Source organism: Plectropomus leopardus, chromosome 22 (assembly GCF_026936395.1).
Source record: "Plectropomus leopardus strain MGB_pleo_1.0 chromosome 22, ASM2693639v1, whole genome shotgun sequence".
In the NCBI taxonomy this organism is placed as follows: domain Eukaryota; kingdom Metazoa; phylum Chordata; class Actinopteri; order Perciformes; family Serranidae; genus Plectropomus; species Plectropomus leopardus.
Window position 1 is genome coordinate 6,682,976 of NC_142197.1, and position 16,157 is coordinate 6,699,132.

Genomic DNA, 16,157 nt, shown 5'->3' on the forward strand with positions numbered 1-16,157 from the left:
TTATGACATTTTTCCATAACTTGATGACATACTATAGTGTTACGTTTCATCTTGATTGTTATCAACATAATATACTTTCACGTTTTTAAAATAATTTTTGACGACATACTATACTGTTATGTTTTTTTATGGTTTTTGTCGACATGCTACAGTGACATTTTTCTGTGGTTTTTGAAGACATACTACTCAATGACTTTATTTGTGATTTTTGACAACATTTAACTCTATGACATTTTTGTGCCATTCTGGGTCTTTTTCTAAGACATAGTACTATGACGTTTTTGGGTCATTTTTGACAACATACGGGTGTAAGGAAATATCGATACATCACGAGTATCGCGATACTTTGCGTCAGGATACTGTATCGACATTCAACAATAAAATGTAGATTTTTAATCAGCCGTTTCCTATATGTTCATACTGTAGCTGCGCTTCATTTCGTGTTGTGTTTAAACACCCGGACCGCTGGTGGCAGTGTTGTATCTTCAGCCAATTCACTCTTCCGCTCAAACGTAACACAAGAAGAAGAAGGGCGTGCCATGCACACCATGGATCTATACACACACTGATAATGTTGGATTAAGTCTTTCCAGTAGCCTGCATACATTTCCAAAGATAAAAGTATGTCATGATCTGTTTTAAGTTATCAGCTGACATTAATAGTAACGTCTGAACTGACTAGGGAAGCTAGAGTTAGCATGTAGGTTAATGTTAATGTTATCTAAAGCATATGTTAACGTTAGTGCCTTTAATTGCGGTACTGCCATAGTTTAACATTAACATTACACAATGCCATGTGGCTAATTGTTGCTCATTTCTCTGTTCAATTCCCAAATATTTGTGTCTCATTTTAAACAAAGTAAACTTAATTCATATTCAGTATTTACACTCTGTTCAGTTCAGAGTGTATCCTTTTAAAGTACTATTTTGGGTGGAGCTTGATAAGTACTATTTTGGTGGAATAAACCTGTATTTTTGCATTCATCCAATTCACTGGGTGGCGCTGTTGCAAAAAACGAGGGTCCTAGATCTTTGGTCCTGAAACTGCTGCCTGCAAGCCTGCAGATAGATACTATCGGCAAAAGATCCGTCATTGTAACCGACAATGCATCCAACACGAACTTAGTGGCTGAACTTGCAGAGATGACCTGCGTGCGATGCTTTGCACACAGCCTGAATCTCCCGTGGCAGAAGGCACGGGAGATTGCCAGAGGTGGCGGGATCAGACGGATCAACACAGGTTCATCACAGATGTCACAAGGTGGATCAGCTCTTATGAAATGATGGAGAATTTTTTAGAACAAAGACCAGCCATCTGTGCAGCACTCCTTTCACCAGAGGTCAGACGAAGTGAAAAGGATACTTTCACACTGAATGAGTTCTCAAGACTGTGAAGCTCTGATGAAGGATGCCACCTTGGTAATGTCAGAGGAGAGCATGCCCACTCTGTCATCGCATCACTCCAGGCCAAGCTTGTCATGGGCACAGAAGAAAGCCTGACAGTGAGACAGTGAAGGACATCAAGGCTGCTGCAGCACAAGCTCTGGGAAAGAGATATGCCAAAGAGAGGGAGACAGTGTGCATGGCGTCAGCTCTTGATCCTAGGTTTAAGGATCTGCCCTTTCTGTGTGAAGCAGAGGCCAAAGAGACCTAGTCCAAGATGACTGATGCTGTGGTGGCTGTCATCAAAAAGCAACAGAATGTAAGTAAATAATTATAAGGTTATTTGTTTTTATTACATTTAAAGTGTATAAATCTGAGTAAATACAAATAAAACATATTGACCATATAGTTTTAATAGTTGGACTTGGATAATTATGAAAAAAAAGGAGAAAAGAAAAAAAGAAATGTGCAAATGGGTGAATTTGGGCTCAGATTGTGTTTTGGTAGTTAAAGTAAATTTACTGTAACAGTAATACTAGTTTGATTTGATGTTTTTCAGCAGCAAGAACAGCTGGACAATCAAGTGGAGGAGACTGACCAGTCCGAGCCAGAGGAGGTTGATCACCCAGTCCCCCCATGAAGAGACCGAGGAGCTCATTTGCATTGGCTGACTCGCTTGGAGCTGCGTTTGTCTCTGCCAAAGACAATGCTGCACCAAAAACTGCACATGATGCTGCTGCAGCTGAGATTAACTGGTTAAGAGAGGAAGCTCCTTTGTCACTCCAAGAAAATCCTCTTAATTTAGCATGAGCATGAGTACCCTCAGCTCTCCACAGTAGCAAAAGTGTTTCCTGTGCATTCCTGGAATAAGTGTCTCTGCAGAGAGTTTTCTCCACCGCAGGAGACATCATAACTGCACCGAGAAGTGTCCTCAAAGCTCGACATGTTGACCGATTCATCATCATCCACAACAACCTTGACATTAAAAAATAAGAACTGACAAACTGGAATAACACTTGAAAGTTAAAAACAATAGAGAATGTTCACCATTTTTATTTTTTGTTTACATTTCACTTTACTTCCTGAATCCTGCAGGCACTTTATTTTTCATTGATACAGGCAGATGTATTTTCCTTTGTTCAGATTGCACAAAAAATAGTATTGATGATATTAAAGGCCAGGGGCCAGTATCTATTTTACACTTTCTTGTAACTACTTGAGGTATTAAACAAACTGCCATACAACAGAATGTGAACCTTTAAAGCAGGATCTACAAATCTATATTCTAAGTTTTTTTTTGTTACTTTGTTTACTCAAAGAATGCAGGCACTTTATTTGTTTTATTTGATATTCTGAAAATATGTTATTTCCTTTACTAAGACTGCACAAATGTCATAGTTCCTTTGCTCAGATTGCACAAGATGGAATGTTTACTGACTTACTGTCACTGACTTTAATAAAAAAATAGTTTTCACCTTTTACTCAGATTTTGTGTTTTTTTACATCATGACATTTTTCCTAAAACAGATTTTAAAATAATAAAGTAGAAAATCGCAATATATCGCCTTGTTTACTGTATCGCAATATTGAATTGTGACCCCTGTATTGTGAGATGAAATATATATATATATATATCGTTTTGGCTGATAAATCAGGTGAAGTTGTCCAGAAACAGGTAAAACCAATATCAGCAGATGCGTCGACATCAAGAAATATCGGCCTAACTCATATATCAGTCAAGTTTCGACAGACGTCACTGCCGATACTGAATTTTACCTTTCAACACCATATGACCCTTGTTTCAGCACAGCAGACAGATATTAGCAGATATTTTATTTTATTTATACCATAAAATATAATTTGGCTGTAGATTCATAGTTTAGACACTGATTGTGATATTGCAGAGCAAATTAAAACATGTAAATTGAGTAATATATCGTTTTGGGTGAAAAATCAGGTGACGTTGTCCAGAAACAGGTAAAACCAGTATGGGCAGATGCGTCTGTCGAAATCAAGGAATATCGGCCTGACTCATATATCAGTCAAGTTTTTGACAGACATCACTGCTGAAACTGAATTTTCCTTTCAACACCATATGACCCTTATATCAGTCAATATTTTATCTATGCCATAAAATATCATTTGACTGTAGATTCATACAGTTTAGACACGGCTTGTGATACTCTGTCAAAATCAAGAAATATATGCAAAGAAATGTCAAAGTAAAATCTGAGGTAATTTAGAAACTATTTGGACAATAATCTTTAAAAGTTGCCTGCCCTAACTGGGGCTTGATCCCACAATCTCAGAGACACCAACCGGCTGCCTAACCCACTGAGCTAAACCTCCTCACACCACTTGCAACATGCTCTTTACACCCTGATCTGTACAAAGGGCTGTGTATTGGCATGAAACTGGCAATACGATATGTTTATGATACAGGGGTCACGATTCGATATATATTGCGATACTGTAAGCAAGCCGATATATTGCAATTTTTTAAATTTATTTTTAAAAATCTATTTCAGGAAAAATGTCATAATATAAAGAACACGCATAAAATCTGAGTAAAAAGTAAAAACTTTAGTTTTTTTTATCAAAGTCAGTGACAGTCAGTAAACATTCCACCGTGAGCAAAGGAACCATCACATCTGTGCGTCTTAGCAAGTGCCTGCATTCTTTGAGTAAACAAATTAACAAAAAATAATTACAGTATAGATTTGTAGATCCTGCTTTAAAAGTTCGCATTCTGTTGTATAGTAGTTTGTTTAATATCTCAAGTAGTAACAAGAAAACAGATGCTAGCCCCTGGCCTTTAACATCATCAATATTATTTTTGTGCAATCTGAACAAAGGAAAATACATCTGCCTATATCAATGAAAAATAAAGTGCTCACGGGATTCAGAAAGTAAACACTGATATGTAAACAAAAAACACAAGTGGTGAACATTCTCTCACATGCTTTTAACTTTCAACACTTCTCGGTGCAGTTATGATGTCTCCTGCGGTGGAGAAAACTCTCTCTGCAGAGGCACTTATTCCAGGAATGCACAGGAAACACTTTTGCTACTGTGGAGAGCTGAGGGTACTCATGCTCATGTTCAATTACAAGGATTTTCTTTGAGTGAAAAACAAGCTTCCTCTCTTAACCAGTTAATCTCAGCTGCAGCAGCATCATGTGCAGTTTTTGCTGCAGCATTGTCTTTGGCAGAGACAAACACAGCTCCAAGCGAGTCAGCCAATGCACATGAGCTCCTCGGTCTCTTCATGGGGGGACTGGGTGATCAACCTCCTCTGGCTGACTGGTCAGTCTCCTCCACTTGATTGTCCAGCTGTTCTTGCTGCTGAAAAACATCAAATCAAATTAGTATTACTGTTACAGTAAATTTACTTTAACTACAAAAACACAACCTGAGCCCAAATTCACCCATTTGCACAACTATTAAAACTATATGGTCAATATATTTTATTTGTATTTACTCAAATCTATCCACTTTAATGTATATAACCTTTAATGTATGTAATAAAAACAAATAACCTTATAATTATTTACTTACATTCTGTTGCTTTTTGATGACAGCCACCACAGCATCAGTCATCTTGGACTAGGTCTCTTTGGCCTCTGCTTCACACAGAAAGGGCAGATCCTTAAACCTAGGATCAAGAGTTGACGCCATGCACACTGTCTCCCTCTCTTTGGCATATCTCTTTCCCAGATCTTGTGCTGCAGCAGCCTTGATGTCCTTCACTGTCTCACTGTCATCCAAGCTTTCTGGAGCCAGGCTTTCTGGACAAGCTTGGCCTGGAGTGATGCGATGACAGAGTGGGCATGCTCTCCTCTGACATTACCAAGGTGGCATCCTTCATCAGAGCTTCAGAGAAGTTACACGTCTGATGCTGCCGAGTAGTCGCGCCACTTCTGACCATTTCAGTGCTTTTTGCACTCTGCAAGTTCAGCCGCTACGTTCATGTTTGATGCATTGACGGTTACAGCCTCCTTCAGTAACGCTGCGATGTTTTCTCCCGTGTGACTATCCTGCATTGCTCTCTTGTTTGTAGCACATGTGAATCCAGCTTCCACTCATCTGTAATGTGACGTACGATTCAGTGGTCCTGCACGTCCAAGCGTCATACGTGAAAGCGACTTTTTATTAGCCGTTAGCTTCTCCGTTTGCTGCACATCACGGTGGTGTCTTGACAAGTGTGCTCTCAGATTCGTTGTGTTTCCCGACTATTTGACTTTGGCGTGACATATTTTGCAAACAGCATGGCTCCTGGTGAAGTTTTTAGTGTCTTCTTTGTTGTGGACGCCAAAATGAACTCTCACTTCAGCTGTTGTCTCACAGCTCAATGTTGTGTACAGCACGACTTTCTTCTTCGTGTGTTGTTAAGTTGAAGAAGAGTGAATTGGCCGAAAATGCAACACTGCCTCCAGCGGTCCGGATGTTTAAACACAACACAAAATGAAGCGCAACTCCAGTATGAACGCAAAGAAAGCGGCCTATTAAAAATCGATATTGTATTTTTGAATATCGATACAGTATCCCGACGCAAAGTACGGCGATACTCAAGTGTATCCATATTTTCTTACACCCCTAATAGTATGTCGTCAAAAATGACCCAAAACCTTCATAGTGTAGTATATGTCATCAAAAATTACCCAAAATGGTAAGTAGTGAAGTAAGTGATTGTGTACTGTGTCTTCAAGTGTATCAATATTTTCTTACACCTCTTGAACCGGTCAGTGCTCGGGCCCTAATCACATTCTCAAATTAAATTTTGACTCTACTATTTGACTTCTCTTTCATTAAATTGTTTTTTTTTAAAATCTTTTTTCTCTTTTCCCCAAAGTTTCATAGAAAGTAAAGGTAACAGTACAAATTGTAGACAAATTCAGGACACCCTCATTCAAAAGAGCAACGTAGTGACACACCACCATGGTAATGATGCTGTTTTTTGGGTGGATGCGTCTATGCAAATCTTGCCCTGTGTGTAATTGTTTTTTTGTTTTTTTTTGTGGTGGCATCTTACAGCAGAAGAAAAATATAAATTCTGAAAGCTAAGACAGTTATACTGTATGCAGAGTACAGTTACATTGAATCTGTTTTGCACACCATACCAGAATTCAACCCTTTGCTCTCACTACACTTTGTACTCTATTGTCTTTTTTTGCTGTGTGGGAGTACTTATAAAAATAAGCTGATGAAAGCCTTTGAAACAGCCCACAGCATGCTTGATGGCATGAGCAAATTCTTTGGAATCACAAAATTATTGTTATAACGATGTAACTCACAAACTTTTTCCAGCAGAATAACCCCCTCCCCAAGCTTTGTCTTCCCCCTCTCTCTCTCTCCCTGTAGCTGTCGTGTTATTTATTTTCCTAACATTGCTCTGTTTTATGATAGGCCTGCAGTCAGAGCATTATATCATTATTATCTGTCTACTGTGCCTCTAGCCTCAGCACTTATTACATTCTGTAGGATTGTAATGATACTGGTTTAGGACTTCAACATTTTTTTGCCTGTTGTACTCACTGCAGAAAGTTGCCTAAAACGCTTTGTGATGGCAGCTGTGTTACTGTGTGAATACATCGTAAGAGGTGCACTTTGAAAAGCGGAGGAGCAGCGGCTCTACTCCGAGCTCCTCCGGGATGACCGAGCTTCTCACCCTATCTCTAAGGGAGAGCCCAGCCACCCTATGGAGGAAGCTCATTTCAGCTGCTTGTACCCGCGATCTTGTTCTTTCGGTCACTACCCAAAGCTCGTGACCATAGGTGAGGGTAGGAATGGAGATCGACCGGTAAATTGAGAGCTTTGCCTTTCGGCTCAGCTACCTCTTCACCACGACAGATCGGTGCAGCGTCCGCATTACTGCAGACGCTGCACCGCCTGTCGATCTCCTGTTCCATCCTTCCCGCACTCGTGAACAAGACCCAGAGAGAACCCTTGTTCACTATTGTGTTTTTATGGCATTACATACCACGACTTAATTGCATTCTACATTATTTTTTATGTCATACAATACTATGATTTTACAATCTGAGCTTGACTGCTAAAAAGCAAAGCAGAATTCAGTGTCATCTTAGTCATTTGCATTAGGTTGACACGACAGATGTAGAGAGACAGTGTAGTCAAATCAAAGCAAATACTTGAGAGAGATAACAGTTTTTTTTACTGCACCTGGCAGTACCAAGAAAACAGTTTGGAAATGAAACTAGGGCGAGCTCACTCTGTAATCCGGAAAGTCTGGATAAGTATCATAAGGTTTATTTTTAGGAGCCTTGAACTATAATAAACATGTAAATGGACTTTGAACTCATCTCTGTGTAAGGCACTGAACTCCTCATTTATTTGAAGCAGATTTCTAAAGCTTGGACCATGTCTGACTCATCTTTTTTGGACAAACATTAAAGAGGAGACATCAGTATGAGACGGTAGCTCACTGCTCGCCCTGCCGTCTTCTATCACCTTATCACAGCTACCTGGCAAAAGAAATGCACAGGCATGCCAAGTCCAAGAGACAAACATAAATCTTGGGGAAACAATTGACCATCTTCGCTTTAATCCACTATGTTTTTAAGTACTTCTGAGGAAAGCTGTGTATTTAACAAAGCGAGAGTCTGTGTTGTGTTACATACAGCGTACAGTTTAAGGTCCCTCTCTTCCTCCTCTCAGCAGGAGTAGGTTCTCACCGTGGAGCTGTCCAGCCGCTGCACTGCAGAGGGTCCGACTGTAGGGGGAGACAGCGAGAGACAAAGATCTTTAAACATTAAAGCTTCTTTTTCTTCTGATGGACCCAGTGTGAGTGAGTGAGTGAGAAGGAAACATTCCCCCACTTCCACCCTTATACATGTGCCACAAGATCAGATGTCCTCAACGGTATGAGTGAGATCACAAGCAAAACACTTTTCTCGCACATTAATTCTAGTGTCACTCCCAGAAGAAAAAAGCCATGTATCACACACTCAAAGGAAGTCTTAATTTTGAGTGGACAACAGCAGATTTTAATGTGGACGTGTTGTGGACGTCACAGACCAGGGAGTACAGAGAAAAGAGACAGAGGAACACAAGAAGGCTGTTTCAGTGTCACTGGGAACACCTTGTTAGAGGAGAACACTGGCTGAAATCAGTGCAGAGGAATGATTTCCAGTCGTATCTTAGCAAAGACCTTTTTTGCCAAATTAAGTGCACATATGAAGTATTTTTAAACACATTAAAACTTGCTAAAAGTAAGGAATACACTTTCCACTGTAAGTAGTTAACATTAGTATGCCTTTCTGTAAGCCATGAACATGAGTGACAGGAAAAAATAAAAACAGGGTGTCGAACAAACGTTTAGCTCCAAACTGTGTTACTTGTGGACAGTTAGAAGACTTCTTCATTGACTTCCAAATGTTACCCTATTGGTACTTTTTTCTTGAGAGACTAACCTTGCCATATCTCTGCTGGTTAACCCGAAAAACATATGAAAGTTGCAGTAAGCATACAAAACATGCACTGCACGTCCCCATTCAGGACCCTTCAAAAATGTGATGTCATGTTGCCGCTTGGCTCGGCAGTAATTGCACACAGCCTGTCAAACAGTAGTGGCTCCATTAAGCTGTTTATGAGCATGATATCATGTTAACCCATGTTTTTGAAAGAAATCAGGTCAAGGTTACAAAGGGTGAAACCTTTGTTATGTGGCTTATGCTATGACAAATGTTGGATCAGCCGTTTGGCCTAAAATCAAACCAGTTTAAGCCCATATACCGGACCAGACCAACAAAACTGGAAATCGACCCAAATCTAGTGAGGTATTCCTTTAATTGCTGAGATCTGGGAATACAGGAACATCACTACAAAGTTGGAGGGGGCAAAATACATGAGCACTCAACAAAGTCAGATAAGATCACACAGGTTTTAAACACCATCGGGAAATTTAGAGAGAGAAAGAGAGCAAAGAAAACATTTATCTTAGACTGCAACTTCCTGCACGAAGAGGCTTTGACATTACCGTAATTACAATAAGTGTGCGCACACAGTTTTCCAGTGCAGTCAGGAATTCCTTTGGGTGCACTCAGTTTTCATTTTACCCAAATTAAGTTGTTTTAAATTGTTTACAACCTGTGTGACTTTGTTTCTGCCGTGTCTGATTTTGTTGAAGCAATGCCACTGTGTTGCCAGATCTCTGCAGTTACTTTGAGCACATTATTATCAGAGCAAATTGATATGACCAAAACTATAAGAACCAAGTTGAGATAAAGTGGAATTTTTAATAGAAGCCTATTTCAGCCAGTGTCCTCTTTTAACAGCAGAGGGATGAAAAATGACACAAACTGTCAGTTTGAGTTCTTGAGACATCCAAGACATTTTGTTCCCTATGTAAACCTCCTGATTCAGGTCAACTTACATAGCACCGCTCAGCCGCCTTTTGTTTTGCTGCTTAATTACTGGAACTTCAAGGGTTAAACCAAGCAAGCATGGGTCTTAATCCATAACTTGACCCCCCAGCTTTTACAACCAGGGTGACTAATGACAACTATTTTGCAACTTTGCAAAACAACACCCTTGGAGTTTGATATCAGAGAGACTGGAGAGTCGTAGAGAAAGAGAGAGGCGAGGGTGAGAGACCACAAAGAAAAGGAGAGATACAGCCGGACAGTGGTTGGCAGAGACCATGTGAAGAGGAGGGAGTGTATGTAGAATAATCAGACACGCAGGGCCGACAAGCCCAGAACTCTCAGAGGGGCATAGCTGACCTTGAAACCAATCCAAATACATGTCGTCAGGGCTGTCATCCAGCGCCTCATAGAGGACTGCAGAGCAGCCGTCACAGAGTCGGAGAGAACAAGAGACAGAGTCACAACACAGCGAGGAGCAGCAACTCCCGCGCTCAGGTGTGGTGCAACAGGTGGATTTAACCTTTGCTTTGCCTTTGAGGCAACTTTTCAGACATTATCCACCTTTAACAAGTTTCATGCACTATTAAAAATAACAAAATCTGGCAGTGGGTGAGTTGAGGTACATAAACAGACACTTACCCTCAGGGGGCAACCTTCGGGAGTGACCAGAGGTGGCGGTGAGACGGAATCCAGCAGGGAGTGTCTCAGCTGATCCGGGCATCATGCTTATACCGTGAACGTCCCGGGGCGGGAACTGCCTCCGCCACGATGGACCTCGGAAGTCTTTGTCGTCACACTGATGGACAGATAAATATCACTCTCATTAAAATTAAAATGAACAATCCTTAATAATAGCTCGGAAATTTTGCAGTGATGCACCCTCACTTGTCACGCCACTTAAGTGAGGGTAAGGTTTTAAAGATGTCTCTGTGTTATATGTTATTATTGCAGGGGTAAGATGACAAATGGTCCCTTTTTCCACAATTTCTTGAAGCTGGAGTGCTGAACTTTTGTCTCCCTCCTCTGGTAGTGAGAGAGATTGCACAAAAACTGTTGATGTGACAGGCAATCCATGCGTTTGTATTCAGTGGCTCTGCTAGGGACTGGTTTTGGTGGGAACTCCCCCACCACAGATATTGCAACTGCGCAGACTCCAGCTTCGAATTACATCACCAGCGCAAGATAGCAGTGCATCATCAAGCTTTATATCCAGTCCATGGTCATAACATTAATGGCTTTATGTGCCACACAGCTTAATCCAAAGGAGTCACTTTGCTCTGTTTATGTGAGGTTTAGGGAACGGGAGAAAATACACTCCATTCTCTAGCCTCTCAGGATACCTCATATCAGTGTTACATTTACCCCATGCACATTGTTTGACAATTTTTTTTAGTTATAACTGCATAAATTTAAATAAAACCAAATGAAATTTCTGCTGCTTTTCTTTGGAGGTCTACAGGTAGGATGTCCGAGTGCATTGTGTAGCTGCATGAAATGTGAATTTCTCGTGGTGTTCAAGGGCGGGGCTTAGCGATAGGCCAATTGTTAGGTGGTCTGACATGAGCTTCATCTGTCATGAGGTCAGTGTTGTAGGTTGAGCTCACCTCATCCAGTCTCCTGTCGGTGCCCAGCGCCAGCAGATTATTGTACTCTCGCTCCAGAATCTGACGTGCCTGTGGAAAAAAACAAAACAAAAAACACATTCTGATTTCACGAGGCCAGCTATTTATAGCAGCATGGTAACACAGACAGCTGACACGTTACGTTCTTCGCGCTGCATATCCATTTTACCTGAGTATAGATGAGATAAGCAGCGAGGATTCAGAGGGCAAACTGCCAGAGTGACAGTTGGCAAATCTGCATGTTCTGATTCAGACTGTACCAGCTTTTTGAAGGCTGGTAACAACATACCTCTACTTTTGGACCGAAGCTGGTGACAGATAATATTTTTGCCCATACTCAGCACCTTTAAAATTGGCTTGACAGTGCCATAAAAAAAGTTAAATTACAAATGTTCCCCTCATGATCAGGCTTTCCCATTTCCAGTGTGGAAAGCCTGTAAAGTGCAATTTAGACCAGACCTTGATGATGGATACCTGATTTTTGGCAAAGGATGTGTATAACCTTACTCTGTTCCAACACCACTTACACCAAATTATGTTTCAAGCAATTTCATTTGGACTGAATTGTGAAATACATGCACAAAACTCAGTCTGAGCTGTGCAAGTCAGACTTTTCTGACAAAACAAGGTTAATCTCATGGTTCATAGACATTTTCATCCAAACTTTCACCATATGAAATTGGTATGATCCCAATATCATTACTGTCATCACGGTACAGCCTCTCAAAGACAGGAATGTCGGCCGGCAATTATCAGGATTATAAAAAATTGCATGTTATTTATGGACCTTAACTGCATCATGATGAACGTGTTAACCCTGATGGCCCCATTGAAAAAGAAAAAAAACAAATCTATGTCAAAAGGCAGTCGAAACTTAAATATGCTGTATGTGATCACTCGTGTTCACAGCATGCAAATCTGGCAGCTGTTTGTAGCATTAGATTGAATTCAAATCAGTTTTGCATGTCTGTGTTGCAAAGTGAATTTAACTGTCATTGTTTTAATGGTTGGATGAAGGTTAGTTTTGGTGTAGCTGCAGCACCTGAGTGTTTTGGTTGGGGATCTGGAGGAGCAGCGCCAGACTGCTGTAGTCAAAGTTGTCATCCAAAGCGACCAGAGCTCCATGCACGCCGCTCTCTAGCAGGATGTTGGCGTAGTCCCTCAGGCCTATGCTCTGGACCCAGCGGATGACCCGCTCATTACTCCACACCAGCACGTCTGCAGACACACGAGCACAGAGATCTCATGTTAAAGCCTAATGTCTTTTTAATCATCTGTAGCATCTTGTTTTAGTTTGTTATGATTATTTTTTATTTATTTTGGGAGCACTTGCCTCTCATTTCGTGCTGGCTGTGCTCTCTGCGTCTCTCCAGTTCCTTCCTGTCATAGTTGAGCTTCTTCAGACCCATGATGCCATACTGTAAACTTGTTCTGGTTTTAGAAAATTACACAAATACACAGTCATGTCATCAGAAAAACTCTTTTTGAAAAGTCCGACCAATCCTGGATTTTTGGGGCAGATGCATATACTGTTATCAGATACAAAGATACTTAATACTTTTAATAAAATATTGAAATACTTCATCTTAAGGGTCTATAATCAAAACTTTCACGTGTGAAAATTGAAATTAAAGCAATTACAGCAATTTAATAATATTTATTAAATCTATGAACTAAAAAAAGTGCACTCAGTGGAGTGCAGATCTCCTCCAGGTGGTCGCATTCCTGCTGCAACGAGACCACCAGAGATGATCAGGACAATGCACACAGAGAGCTGCGCCCGGTGGAATTATGCCTCCTGGCTCCCTGAAAGTCAAGATGGCGGCGGAGAATGTTGGCAAAGACAAAAACGGGCACATTTTTTCAGCTTGTATCATTCCCAACTTCAGTGGATCCTAACATAGCAGGTATGGAATTAATCTATAGTTGCTCCACTTGAAAAAAAAGACCAAACTTTTCTATGGATGTCAGTTTTTGAGAAGGCCAAATTTTGGTCTGCAACAGACTCTAAGGTTGAGACAATTTCTGAAAATATGTTTTTTGCTTTATGTTTTTTCTCTTTTACTTTTTTGATGACTTAACGCCCTCACCGGCTTAATAAGAGGAGTCAGCAGTCAATAAAACAGGTTTTTCAACAGTTATCACCACAACCACAAGAGGTCTTTTAGCTTACAGTCATGAATGGGCACACAAAATATGAGGCTGATTGGTCCAGTAGTTTGTGAGATGAGCTGCTGACAGACAGATACACACATTCTCTCTGCTGTCACCACGAGGCAGGTGAGGTGAGTCCAGTACCTGTGGAAGCTGTCCACCATTTTGAGGTGCACCCTAAGGTCCTTCTTGGTGAGGTGGTCCAGCATGCGTGCGTCCACCAGGCACTCCATGAAGTAGCTGCGGTACTGAGGTAGTCCGAGACTGGGCAGCCACTCGTTGCCTATCCACTCGTGGTTCATGTCACCATAAGCTAGAGTCTGAGAAAAAAAAGACGCAAAAGAACAAGTTTTAACTGATATATGTTCAAAGCAGCTGTAAGATTTAATCTTTAAAAAAACAACACTGAATGGACAAATGTTACCAAAATAACAACAGCAGTTTCCCCGGTCTTACCTGTGCCCAGCTCCCCTCTTCAGAGTCTGACTTCTGATTAAAAAAATGAAAAACAAATCGAGTTATGACAGCAAAGTGTGCTAAAAGAAATGCTGCAGCTGCACCCATATGTCGCTTAAAATGCTAATTGCATGCTGAATGAGTAAGTGAAATGCCAGACGACAGAAAGCATTGCCTGTTTCACATGATTTGGCTGTTTTAATTGCTACTCTTCCTATTAAAATGAAATATTAATATATTTTTAGTTACCCAAGGTTCAAAACCATTGAATGCCTACGTTTTAAAAAACTCCAGGTGAAAGAAGAAAGTTTCTTCTTACCAACCTCTGCTACATTTTCACAAACCTTGACTAACGAAAAGGTGCTTTCAGGACGCGCTGAAAAGCTTGTGGAAGTTACTGCTGAGAAAGTTAAAAGGGAAGAAAGCTCAAATCTAAACGGCATGTGGAATTGGTCTCCAGGGAGACTTTTTTTACCCTCAGATGTGACCAGGCCTGACGGTATGCATTTAGTTTGGAAATAGGTTTCTAATGGGCTAAAATGCTGTCCCGAAAAATGGGATAAGATTGGCTTTTAGCTTTGAAGGTCCTGAAGCCAGAGAGGAGATGAAGTACGTCAGCTGTGATGAATGTTTGTTTTCTTCTGGACGAGGATAAGAGTAGCATCTTCACAATAAAAGCCTTAAAATGTGATTATAGTCCTTATATGTTAATAAGACCTGTATTTTTTTCTGTAATGAGTCCTGTAAAAATTGTAGCCTGGGAACCAGATGAATCTGCAAATTCATGTTTTACTTTCTCTAGCAGATACTAGAGCTTTGCCAAAAAAAAAAAATGGCCCGATCCTTCATGAACCAGTTTCTGTCCAAGCCCAACCCAAATATGTCCTCTGATTGGATGATGAAAACACTGAGACAATCTGTTTGTACCAATATTGGACGATAAAATTTGCATCATCAATAAAATAAAACAATCAGAGAAGAGAATTATTGATGTTTGAACATTAATATTTTTCTGCGGGTCTCGATGTTTTGTTTGTTTTTGGACCCTCACCACAACCATGTACATATTGTATATTGTATATATTGTTTAAGATTTTGGAGTTGTGTACACTGCTATTTTTTATGTAACAGCATCAAATTAACAGACAGCATTTCCCCAAAGATTCGTGACCTTTCATAACAGAGATGAACTGCGTCAAACCGCAGCAAAAATTGACTCGCACCTTCACTGAGACATCATCAGCAACTGAAGGCTTCAGGCACACAGAGCTTTGTATATTACCAGCTGAGGCTTCTCCAACTTAATATCACTTTAAATGAGTTTTGATAAAGAGGTTAACAGATCAGGAGAGGGGATGAATGAGGCATGCCTTCTCTATCAGTCACCACCCACTCAGTCAATTCCCACTCTCACACGCAGACATACATGACTGACAGAGAGAGAAAAGGGTGACGGTAAAGGACACAAGGGGGACTGACCGTTTTGGAAGGGGCTGCCATGGTCTCCATCTCCTCATGGGTCACCCACACATTGCCTGACGGCTACAGGGGGCCGAGCCCAGAGACAGAGCAGCAGGAGCAGCAGGGCAGGAAGTAGAGGTCCGGCAGGAGGGGCAAGCAGTGTTAAAGAAGAAGAGCAGCACCACTGTAAGCCAATAGTGTTATAGCATCACAGTCAGACCATGAACTGGGCCCAAACCCGTCACGGGTCAAAGGGCGTATGAAGAGGACAAAAACACAACGCAGTACAGCACAGAACATCCCACGGTCGGCACGTGGTACATAAATAACACACAGCTGCCATGCACAACGAGGAGGACCAAATACATTAGTAACATTAACACCAACACACACATAAACCCCACGTTCCTCCATCCTCTCAGTCTGGACTCCACTGGTAACATTACAGCAAAGACACTTCACTAAAGCATTATCTAATCCTCATGCAGTCAGTTATTTAACCCTTAGTGCCCGCTTTAATATTACACTCACTCGTGTCGCTCTGTGCACAAAATGCTCTTTTCAGAATCAAGCTTCAAAAGATATTATACTATGATATTATATTTTCTAATTGAGTTAATTCCATCATAACTACTTTTCATTTTGATGCATAGCTGTGTCGTCATAGCAGCAGTGATTGTCCTGCAAATTAATTTTT

At 40.8% G+C, this 16,157-nt stretch overlaps 1 protein-coding gene and 1 long non-coding RNA gene across 5 annotated transcripts in view; both read right to left on the minus strand.

Moving 5' to 3' along the window:
• Window positions 1–16,157, minus strand: part of ppfia2 (PTPRF interacting protein alpha 2) — a 253,750-nt gene that overhangs the window by 1,469 nt on the left and 236,124 nt on the right. For all 3 annotated transcript variants that reach the window (XM_088073032.1, XM_088073033.1, XM_088073034.1), the window contains 9 exons: window positions 15,479–15,541; window positions 14,000–14,032; window positions 13,688–13,863; window positions 12,723–12,820; window positions 12,432–12,607; window positions 11,372–11,440; window positions 10,407–10,563; window positions 10,125–10,181; window positions 8,022–8,113 (listed from right to left, as the gene is read on the minus strand). In XM_088073032.1, the coding sequence (XP_087929158.1) occupies window positions 8,055–8,113; window positions 10,125–10,181; window positions 10,407–10,563; window positions 11,372–11,440; window positions 12,432–12,607; window positions 12,723–12,820; window positions 13,688–13,863; window positions 14,000–14,032; window positions 15,479–15,541 (888 nt within the window). In that variant the 3' untranslated portion in view covers window positions 8,022–8,054. The remainder of the gene's footprint in view (window positions 1–8,021; window positions 8,114–10,124; window positions 10,182–10,406; window positions 10,564–11,371; window positions 11,441–12,431; window positions 12,608–12,722; window positions 12,821–13,687; window positions 13,864–13,999; window positions 14,033–15,478; window positions 15,542–16,157) is intronic.
• LOC148185854 (uncharacterized) lies at window positions 3,946–8,007 on the minus strand. Of its 2 annotated transcripts, none has more exons than XR_015775597.1 (2): window positions 4,942–8,007; window positions 3,946–4,725 (listed from the first exon to the last, which is right to left on the minus strand). It is a non-coding gene; the product is annotated as an uncharacterized LOC148185854 (long non-coding RNA). The 2 variants fall into 2 exon arrangements; XR_015775596.1 differs by having other exon boundaries at window positions 3,946–4,728.